An 11,372-nucleotide genomic window follows, 5' to 3' on the forward strand; every position below is an offset into this window, starting at 1 on the left:
TGTAGATTCACCCACAATGCTATGAGGGGAAGGAATTCTAGGATTTTCCAAGTCAGGATTATACATGGTTTTGGGCAAAATGTTGCAGGTGTCAGCATCTCCAAGTATCTGCTGCCCTTGTCCTTCAAGATGGAAGTGGTCGTGGGTTTGGAAGATGCTGTCTAGGGATCATTGGTGAATTTCTGCAGTGCATCTTGTAGATGGTACACACTGCTGGGTGGTGGAGGGAGTGGATGCTTGTGGTTGTGGTGCCAATTAAGTAGGCTGCTCAATTCAAGGCTTTCCTTTGTTATACCTGTACAGAGCTCAAAACTGTAGGGATTAGCAATGATACAAACCTCCATACCAAGTAAAGGATTCTCATTAAAGACCATTGGTAGCTGTCCCTTCAACGTCCTGGTGCCTAAGATCTGGAATTCTCACTTCTCTAAGACAATCCTTAAAACCTTCCTCTTGGCCCAAACCTTTGGCCATCTGTCGTAACATCTCCTTACATGGCTCAGTGTCAGATTTGGTTTGATGTCCCTCCTTTATGATGCCTGAACATTTACACATTATAACTATGATATATATTTATACTTCATGGGAAATGTGCCTTGCTGGTACAGCTTGAGGGATTTTACACAGTTTCCAGTCCTTTGGTATACTATCTCCTCTTGCATGGTGCTCTGAGCCTGCAGCTTACCAGTTTTAATTCTCATGTTTTGTGCGTTCCAAAAACCCATTGTCTTCTGTTTTACATTTAGCCCTTGTCTAAACTGTTCCTGTCGGAACTGAACAGGACTATTTTTGGTAAATTGGATGATACATGGTTTTTATAAGCTTACAATACAAAGAATATTAATGTGTTGCTAAGATTACACCATGCCCCATTTCATTCACAAACTCTAATTGCTGTTCATTAGTTAGGATCATAGGAATTAGCAGGAGTGGGTTATTTGGCTCCTCAAGTCTTTTCTACTATCCAATACAATCACGGATGATCTGATTGCAGCCTCAACTCATTTTCTCTGTCTGTTATCCCTAACCCTAGACCCCCTTCTATGTCAAAATCTGTTAAAGCTGTGGTCAGTTAGCTCATTTGGCTGGACTGCAGGTTCACCGTGCAGAGTGATACCAACAGTGTGGGTCCAGCTTCCGCACTGGCTGGGGTTACCATAAAGGACTCCCCTTCTCAGCCTCTCCCCTCGCCTGTGGTGTGGCGACCCTCAGGATAAAACACACGCGTCATCTCTCTTTCTCTCTCTCTAATGAGAGCACAGCCTTATGGTCAGGTACAATTATGGTAACTTCACCTTCATATCGAACCAACCCTATGACCTCACTCGTGAAGAGAATTCCAAAGATTAGAAACCTTACTGAGAACAAATTCCCCCCTCACCTCGGTTTTAACTAGGACACCCTCTTATTTTGAACCTGAACTTACCCAGTAAAGACAGTGCCAAGTCCTATGGACATGATGTGGAGGTGCCAGTGTTGGACTGGAGTGGACAAAGGCACAAGTCACCTGACGAAGGAGCAGTGCTCCAAAAGCTTGTGACTTGAAATAAACCTGTAACCTGGTGTCATGTAACTTCTGACCCAGTCATATCGAATTTAATTATAGTTTGAAAGGTGTTTTTGCATTTTAGAGCCCAGATCAAAGGCAGCATTGTTATTTTGAAAACTGCTTGGAATTTACAATAACCTCTGACTTCTACTGAATGGCATTTGGAGTATTATGGACAGAGAATCAACAAGAATTAAGCCATAGGATTGCAAACAGGTCATTCAATCAGGTCATGTTAATCTGATATCCTGAACTCCACTTTACTGACATTTCCCCGTAACTCTTGATCGCGTTACAGTAGTACACATATATACCACATTGCTTATGTGTTGTTCATGGTGAGTCATCAAGACCAAAAAATGTTAGGGTTTCTGACCAAACAAGAACAATTACAAATACTTCACATTGTGTTCTGGAATATTTACTGCCACATTTTGGGTTGACTTCTAATATTTATTCAATGTTCCATTAAAAACACATATCTCCCATGGGATGTGAGTATCACTGGAAATGTCTGCATTCATTGCTAACCCTAATTCTCCTTAGACTGAATGGTTTGCCAGGCCATTTTAGAGGGTAGTTAAGTGTCAACCCTATTGCTGTGGGTTATCCGGAGTCATATGTAGGCCAGATTGGGTAAGGATGATAGATTTCCTTCTCTAAAGGACACTGGGAAACTAAATACTTTTAGTAGTTAAACAAAAATTAACCGTAGGTTCATCAGTTACTATCATTGAGGCTAACTTTCAATTCCAGATGTATTAACTTGATTGTCCACTGTCTGTCTGCCAGGGTGGGATTTGAACCTTATCTTCAGAGGATTAGCAGAAACCTCTTTGCTTACTCATCTACCAGTCTACCACCATATTGCCTCATTTAATTATTGATTTTCAATCAGTATATACTCATTCACCTATCTTTTAATATGTATTCTTTATCAATTTTATAGACAGGGTCAAAAGACAAAATAGTTATCCACCTAGGATTGACTATTGCATCAAAGAGAATATAGTATCATGTTGTTACTGCTAAAGTCAAACTCTTTATTGTCTGCTGAGTTGTTTGAGCAGGTTTTTGGCTGCTCACCCCTACCTGCTCAGGGGCAATTAGGGATCAGCATTTCAGTCTGGCCTTACCAGCAATGCCAACATCCCCGTGAGTGAATTATAGAAAAAGGGGTTATCTTGCATTTATTGTACCGGTGGGGTTTAGCTGCACAACTGCAGGACTTTGGCAGAATGAAAGGGAGACGTGGGTTTCAGAGGTTTGGAGGATAGGTGCTGAGGTTTTAGAAACATACACTTTAGGATCAGGAGTAGGCCATTTGGCCCTTTGAGCCTGCTCCACCATTTTCAATGTGATCTTGGCTGATTATCCAACAAAATGCACTGTTCCCCCTTTCTCCCCATACCCTTTAATCCTTTTAGTCCTAAGAATTATCAAATCTTTCTTGAAAGTCTTCAATGTTTTGGCCTCGACGGTTTCCTGTGGCAGAGACTCACGACTGCCTGTGATGATATTTCTCTTCATTTTTGTCCTAACTTGTTTGTTCTGGCTTCATGGCAGAGGGATAAATTGTGAGTAGATAGACCTCTGGAGGGGCATCCCGAGGTTTGAATGAAGTATGTGGGAGGGAAGCGGTAAATTGTGCCAGATACCCTTTGTTTCAGGTTTCAGATCATTAACTTTTCTTCTGGTTACTTCTTCAGTTCCAACGCGTAATGTTAAACTTTCCAAAACTGAAGAAGCGAAAGCCAATGTTTTCACGTTTTTGACACAGCTAACCTAACCTTCTCCAACCAGGCCCAGTTACTCTCTATACCGACAGTCTGTTTCAAAACCAGCTGGAATGGGCAGAGTTGGGAAGCAGTCACTCAAATTTTTGAAAAAATGGGGATTTAGAAGCAGAGTTTGTTTCAGAGCAAGGCATCACACATAGAATCCCTTTAAGCATTATTCATAGCAATACATTGGCAATCCTGTCCAAATTCACAAGGATGACCATTTGAGGCTACCTGAATGCCAGCTAATTAAGGGGGAATGTAAAATAGACATTGCATCAAAATTTTGCCACAGTGTAAGTTGTGGCTTAGTGAGGAGGGTGACTCTTATGTGGCAGAAGATTGTGGACTAGAGGTGAACCCCATGGACTTAAGCATGAATGAAGCACTGACTGTCCAGTGCAGCATGGATGGAGGGCTGCACTGTCTGAAGCACCTATTTGCAGATATGTTGTACCGAGACTCCTTTTGCCCTTTTCAGGTGGATGTAAGAGATTGCATGGGACTATTCTGAAGAAGAGCTTTGGATGGTGACATTATTGTATGATCACAAGTTGCCCTTGAACTGAGTGGCTTCAAAGGGCAGTTAAAAGTGAACCACACTGCTGTGGGTCTGGTGTTACTGGTGGGCCAGACCAGGTAAGGACAGCAGATTTCCCACATAAAGGACATTAATAAACCAGATGGGATTTTGAGAAACGTCAATTAGAATTTCATGATTGCGATCATTGAGGCTGCCTTTAAATTCCATAATTCCACCAGCTCCCTGGAATATTAGCCTCAGTCTCTGGATTACAATTCCAGGAGTATTTCACATTATGTCACCAACTCCCTACAGACTTGTGGCTACTGTTTATCTCTCAGTGAACAAACTACAACAATACCCTCCATTTGGACACCACCTTTAATGGACTAAAATAGGAGTGTTACAAAACAAAATGTGACACTCAGCCACATGAAAGGTGGCCCTTATCCTATCACTGTGGAAGCTTCCTGTATATATGTTAGCTGTTTCCTCTAATTGCAACAGTGACTACACTGCAAAAGGTCTTCAGTGGTGACTGAGCTTTGAGATATCCAATGCTCATGAAAGGTGGTTTCTCATTGTAAGTCTCTGAGCATGGGTGTTGTTTGTGGGAGCTTGCTGTGCACAAATAGACTTTTTTTGGCTCTTTCTTCCTGGGATGTAGGCATCAGTGGTTACACCAACATTTATTGCCTGTCCCTAATTGCCCTTGGGGTGTAGGGCCATCTGAAGTGCTGTGAGGAAGGAAGTTTCAGAACTTAACAGTGGTGGAAGAGGAATATAATTCCAAGTCAAGTTGGTGTGTGGCCCAGAGGGGCACTGCAGGTGGTGGTGTATCTATCCCTTTATCCTTCTAGGTGGTTGAGGTTGTGGGTTTGGAAAGTGCTGTCAGAAAAGGCTTGATGAGAATCTGCAGTGGGTGGTATACGTTGTCTATAGATGGTAGACAGGGTGTGGATGGTGAAGGTGGTAGATGATGCTAATCAAGTGGTTAACGACATGTCTTTTGTCCATTACAGCAGTGACTCCCACATAAAAGTACTTCACTGGTGTTAAACCCCTTTGGGACAATCTGTGGGTTGGAGTGAGAGTTAAAGAGCTGTACAGCTGTACAGCCAAAACAGAGCCTTCAGTCCAACACATCCAGATTTCCTAAATTAATCTAGTTCCTTTGCTCGTATTTGAACCATATCCCTCTAAACCCTTCCTATCCAGGTGCTTTTTAAATGTTGTAATTGTACCAGCCTCCATCACTTCCTCTGGCAGCTCATTCCATACACGTACCACAATCTGTGTGAAGAAGTTGCCCTTAGGTCCCTTTTAAATCGTTGCCCTTTCACCCTAAATCTATGCCCTCTAGTTTTGGGCTCCCCTACCTCAGGGAAAAGACCTTGGCTATTCACCAAATCCATGCCCCTCATGATTTTAAAACTTCTATAAGGTCACTTCTCACCCTCCGGCAGTCCTGGGAAAACAGCCCCAGCCTGTTCAGCCTCTCCCTTTGGCTCCAACCCTGGCAACATCCTTGTAAATCTTTTCTGAACCCTTTCAAGTTTCACAACATCTTTCTGATAGGAGGGAGACCAGAACTGAACACAGTATTCAAAAAGTGGCCTAATTAATGCTCTGTATAACTGCAACATGATCTTACAACTCCGAGACTCAATGCACTGACCAATTAAGGCATGCTTACCAAAAGCCTTCTTCACTACCCTGTCTACCAGTGACTCCACTTTCAAGAAACTATGAACTGCATTCCAAGGTCTCTTTGTTCAGCAACACTCCCCAGGACCTTACCATTAAATCCTTCCCTGATTTGCTTTTCCAAAATGCAGCATCTCACATTTGTCTAAATTATCTGCCACTCCTTGGCCCACTGTCCCATCTGATCAAGATCCCTTTGTACTCTGAGATAACCTTCTTTGCTGTCCACTACACCCCCAATTTTGGCGTCGTCTGCCAACTTAGTAGCAACATCTCCTATATCCACATACAAATCATTTATATAAATGACAAGGCGCTATATGAATGCAAATCTTTTTTGGAGTCATTTTAAGAATGCACACTGCATGTTACACCTCACTTGGGATGTGTATGCAGTTACCAAAATGTAAATTTGGGGATGGGGTGCAGAGGGAAGGAGGTTGAATAGTTGAATGTCAGGGGTACTCTCCCCCACAATCCCTCCCTTTTTAAAATTTTGTTTAATTCATTTACCAATTCCCCGGGAAGTCAGATACTGGGTGGCCGTGGGGGCCACGCTCGTCTCTATTTTTATGCATAGCATCTGGCTAGTCACTTGACAGTTATGTGTTTTCAAGAATTGAAACCCGGTTTACATATTGACATACTGAGCTGAAGCCAGAAGGAAATTGGAAATAAGAGAAATGAGAAGTGCTAATGAAATCAGCACGCGGGTTTGTTAGCGTCACCCCCCCCTCCTCTCCTCCGGGTATGGGTGGATGGGTTGAGGGTGCTTGTGCCAGACCAAGTTCAAAGAGGCAGGAGGCCGTGGGAACGTGTGGTGGCCCCTTTAAGAGTCCAGCCCCAGGCCGCGCATTGATCGCCACTGATTCCCAATGAGACCTCTCGCCGCCTCTGTAACCATCCACTGCATTCTTCCCTCCCCTTCCCCCTCCTCCCTCCCCGACAACCTCCCAGGGTGTAGTCCCTCAGCTTTCTCCCGTGAATGCCCACCCTCCAGGGCGAGAGGGGGTGGCTTATCCCACTCAAGAGAGGGAGGGAAAACTTTTCTGCAAACTTTCTGGAAAGTTTTTTAAAAAGTTGGGAAACTTGTGCAAAAGGGCGCATGGTTGTGGGGGAGGACTGAGTGTGTGAGTGGAGAGATAGACAGTCTCTCTCTCTCTCTCATTCTGGGCAGCAGGGGGATAAAGAGGCTGCAGTTACGGAGTTCCCAGGCCACAATTAGCACAGCAAGACTCCAAGTTGGAGTACACCCTTCTGACTGAGTGTTAAAGCCAGAGTAAAATCCTCCACCTCTCCCACACACTGCTGCTTCTTTCATTTGGAGTTTGAGTTTTTGTTTCCTTCCAGCCTGGTTTGCCACAAGTCAAGATTTTGTTTTTTTTTTGGGGGGGGGGAGCAGTCAACATGGATAAATATGAGGATTTGGGGCTGGAGGCCAGTAAATTCATCGAGGATTTGAACATGTATGAAGCTTCCAAGGACGGGCTGTTCCGAGTGAACAGGGAAACTTGCAAACCCGAGTTTGAGGAGACCCGGCGTGTGTTTGCCTTCAAGATGAACAAGATCCATCAGCAGAGACAGCAGGAGATGGCGAGGATGGGGCTGGCCGCTCCTCCCGGCAGGATGAACGGTGTCTTCCCCAGCCTGCAGCCCCCCGGTGAGTCCGAGCGAGCCGCCCGCCTACAGAAGCGCTTCAGCGGTGATGGAGCGGCTAAGCCCCCGGTCTCCGGAGCTGCGGGCCCGGCTCCTCCCGAACCTCACCGGCTCACTCGCTACCCTCAGGACCCCAGCCTCAGGACCGGCTCTGAGGGGGAGGACCCGGGCACCAGGCACACGGCGTCCACTCGGCCCGACTACCCCCAGTCTAGCCCCCGGTCCAGTTGGAACCAGGAGACCAGGTCGGGGGTCTCCAGTCCCAGATCCAGTGTGATCACCAGTGATCCAGTCCCTTATAGCCCCACCAAGGGTGTCCCAGATCAGACCCACTTGGGTAACCTCAAATCTGCCCCCAGCCCCAGATCCAGTCTGATCTCCAGTGATCCAATCCCTTATAGCCCCACTAAGGGGATCCCAGATCAGACCCACATGGGTAGCCTCAAATCCAGTCCCAGATCCAGTGTGATCTCCAGTGATCCAATCCCCTATAGCCCCACCAAGGGGATCCCAGATCAGACCTACCTGGGTAATCTCAAATCTTCCCCCAGCCCCAGATCCAGTGTGATCTCCAGTGATCCAGTCCCTTATAGCCCCACCAAGGGGATCCCAGATCAGACCCACAAAGGTAGCCTCAAATCCAGTCCCAGATCCAGTGCGATCTCCAGTGATCCAGTCCCTTACAGCCCCTCCAAGGGGATCCCAGATCAGACCCACCTGGGTAGCCTCAAACTTGTCCCCAGTCCCAGGTCCAGCTTGTTCCAGCCCAGCCCCGCTGCCCCGGACCGATCCCAGGAGCAGGAGGAGCCCCCGCAATGTCTGCTGGAGTCCCGCGCGGCCACTCAGCCCGAAGGGGATTCTGACTCGAGGGGAACTGACGGTGGCCGAGGGGGCAGACACCAGGCCAGCCCAGGCCAGAGCCAGCTTTCCCTGTTCCCGCAGGATCCGGACTGTCAGCCAGCGCCTGGACTGCCCGAGTCCCGCCAGGAATCTAACCCCAGGGTTCGCCTGCCCTGTCAGACCCTCCATGTGCAGCCGTCCACTGGACCATCCAGGGCTGAACTCAAAGTGGAAGCTCTCACCCAGCGTCTAGAGCAGGAGATGGATGCGAACCCTAAGGCGGAGTATTTTGGTAAGTTCCTTTATCCAGTTTCTGTGGGAGGTGTATTTCTGTTAACTACAGGGAATTGATCCATCTACTCATTCCAGATCATGTCCTTGGAGGGAGTGGGTGGGAATGAATTCCTCAGCTCGTGTCCACTGTGAAGGTTCGCCTCTGAGCCACCAAAAACTCGTCACATTTGGACATGTGCGTGGATAGGAAAGGTTCAGAAGGATGTGGGTCAAATGCAGTGAAGTGGGACAAGTTCAGTTTGGGAAACCCTGTCAGCACGGACAAGTTGGGTTGAAAGATCTGTTCCGTGCTCTACGACTCTCAGTGGCACCCTTTGACCCTCTCCATCTCAGAGCATAGGTACAGGAGATGGCCATTCAGGCCTTGAGCCTGCTCCACCATTTAATGAGATCGAAGCTGATTCATGGCCTAACTCCGTATATACCTGCTTGGGTCAGTGCCCCTTGTTACCCTTGCTTAATAAAATTTTGTTGACTCAGATTTAAATCTAACAATTGAATTAGCATCGACTGGTGTTTGAGGAAGAGAGTTCCAAACCTCCACTACTCCTTGTGTGTCTAGTTGCTTTCAAACATCTCTCCTGAACGGTCTGGCCGTAATTCTTAGACTGTGCCCTCAGTTCGAGAATCTTCAGTTGGTGGAAATAATTTTTCATTATCTACTTATGGCTGCACCAGAGCCCGAGTTCGATTCCACCCTCGGGCAACTGTCTGTGCGGTGTTTGCACATTCTCCCAGTATCTGTGTGGGTTTCCTCTGGGTGCTCCGGTTTCCTCCCACAACCCAAAGATGTGCAGGTTAGGGTGGATTGACCATGCTAAATTGCTGAGTGTGTTCAGAGATGTGTAGGCTGGGTGCATTAGTCAGGGGTAAATGTCGAATAATAGGGGAGGGAAATAGGGTTTGGGTAGGATACTCTTCGGAGGGTCAGTGTGGATTGTTGGGCCAGAGGGCCTATTGCCACATTGAAGGGATTCAATGTTTCTCTCCTCTACCCTGTCTTTCCCTGTTAATATTCTGAAGACCTTGATTAGTTTGCCCCTTAACCTGATCCACTTTGTTTTCCTCCTCTCTCAGCATTTATTGCCCATCCCTAATTGCTCTGGAACAGGTGGCAATAGGCTAATTTTGTGAATCACTGCAATCCTCAGGGTGTACCAGTAAGTCACCATCATCCCAGAGGGCTATGCTCTCATTAGAGAGGTGACCGGTGGTGTTTTACTCTGAGAGTCACTGTGCCCCCCCAGGGATGGGGGGCGGGGGGGTGGAATCGGGAGGGAAGGATCTTTGTGGTAACCTAGGCGGGTGTGGGGATTGAACCTGGGCTGTCGATGTCACCCTGCATCGCCTGCTAACCAGCCATCCAGCCAACTGAGCTTAGCCACCACTATGAGGTGCAGGGTCACCTGCACTGCAGGTAGGAAGGGAGTTGTAGGATTTTGAGCTGGCAACAATCAGGATGGTGCGTACTTTGAGAGGAATCTCCATTCCCACGCGTCCGCTGACTTTTCTAAAGTCAAACCTCAAACGACACCAGGTTTTTCCACCCCAGCCTGACTCTGGCATCTCCACATCTTGTCTAGTTGGTCAAGTTTACTGGTTTGAAAAGTGTTTGGGGGGCTCCTTGGAAACTGACTGCAGTTCATCTTGTAAGCGGTGCACACACAAATACCGGCTTCTGTGCCTCTGTGGTGGAGGGAGTGGACTCGGAAGGTGGCCGGTAACTTGAGTGTTTCCAAAGTCGAAACGTCATCATGAGAAGCAAAAAAAAAAACCCCGAAGAACTGCAGATGCTGGAAGTCCGAAACAAAAGCAGAAATTGCTAGGAAAGCTCAGCAGGTCTCTTTGGAGAGAGAAGGCAGAATTAACGTTTCACGTCCAGTGACCCATCTTCAGAATTGACAATTGGACCTGCAGAGTTTTTTCCAGCAATTTCTGCTTTAGTTTCCTCACCAGATTAGTGGAGTCTGGTGTTGTATCCCAGTAAGTTGCGATCGCAGTTTGCTCATCTCATCACTTGCATGTTAGAGAGATGTGATCATTCCACACGAATAGTTGCAAGGATTACATATGAGACTAGCCAGATAACTGATCCCAGAAATGTATTAATGGTGCATGTGAAACATACATAGAGGGACTTGAGCACAAACATTCCAGTGCATTACTGGTGGAGGGCCACACTGTAGGAGTTCTGGATAAGACCTCACGAGCAATAGATGCTTGTCAAGCCCAAAATAAAGGCAACAAACCGTGGATTCTGGCAATAGAGTCAGAGATGTACAGCATGGAAACACAGCCTTCAGTCCAACTTGCCCATGCCAACCAGATATCCCAATCTAATTTAGTTCCATTTGCCAGCACTTGGCCCATATCCCTCTCAACCTTCCTGTTCATATACCCCACCAGATGTCTTTTAAATGTTGTACCAGCCTCCAACACAAGTATTTTGCATCAGTATTTACTGTGGAAAAGGACATAGAAGATATAGACTGTAGGGAAATAGATGGTGACATCTTGCAAAATGTCCAAATTACAGAGGAGGAAGAGCTGGATGTCTTAAAATGCGTAAAGGTGGATAAATCCCCAGGACCTGATCAGGTGTACCCTAGAACTCTGTGGGAAGCCAGAGAAGTGATTGCTGGGTCTCTTGCTGAGATATTTGTATCATCGATAGTCACAGGTGAGGTGCCGGAAGACTGGAGGTTGGCTAATGTGCTGCCATTGTTTAAGAAAGGTGGTAAGGACAAGCCAGGGAACTATAGTCCAGTGAGCCTGATGTCGGTGGTGGGCAAGTTTTACAGATTACATTACAGTGTGGAAACAGGCCCTTCGGCTCAACAAGTCCACACCGACCCGCCGAAGCGAACCCACCCAAACCCCTACATTTACCCCTTACCTCACACTACGGGCAATTTAGTATGGCCAATTCACTTGACCCTGCTCATCTTTGGACTGTGGGAGGAAACCGGAGCACCCGGAGGAAACCCACGCAGACACGGGGAGAACGTGCAAACTCCACACA

General features: G+C 46.8%; 1 protein-coding gene across 1 annotated transcript in view; it reads left to right on the plus strand.

Moving 5' to 3' along the window:
- Positions 1 to 6,511: 6,511 nt before the first annotated feature.
- LOC122564533 (LIM domain-containing protein 1-like) overlaps positions 6,512 to 11,372 on the plus strand; it is a 50,291-nt gene continuing 45,430 nt past the window's right edge. Inside the window, exon 1 of the mRNA XM_043719583.1 lies at positions 6,512 to 8,348. Within this exon, the coding sequence (XP_043575518.1) occupies positions 6,968 to 8,348 (1,381 nt within the window). The 5' untranslated portion in view covers positions 6,512 to 6,967. The remainder of the gene's footprint in view (positions 8,349 to 11,372) is intronic.

This window comes from Chiloscyllium plagiosum, chromosome 29 (assembly GCF_004010195.1).
Source record: "Chiloscyllium plagiosum isolate BGI_BamShark_2017 chromosome 29, ASM401019v2, whole genome shotgun sequence".
NCBI classification, from domain to species: Eukaryota; Metazoa; Chordata; class Chondrichthyes; order Orectolobiformes; family Hemiscylliidae; genus Chiloscyllium; species Chiloscyllium plagiosum.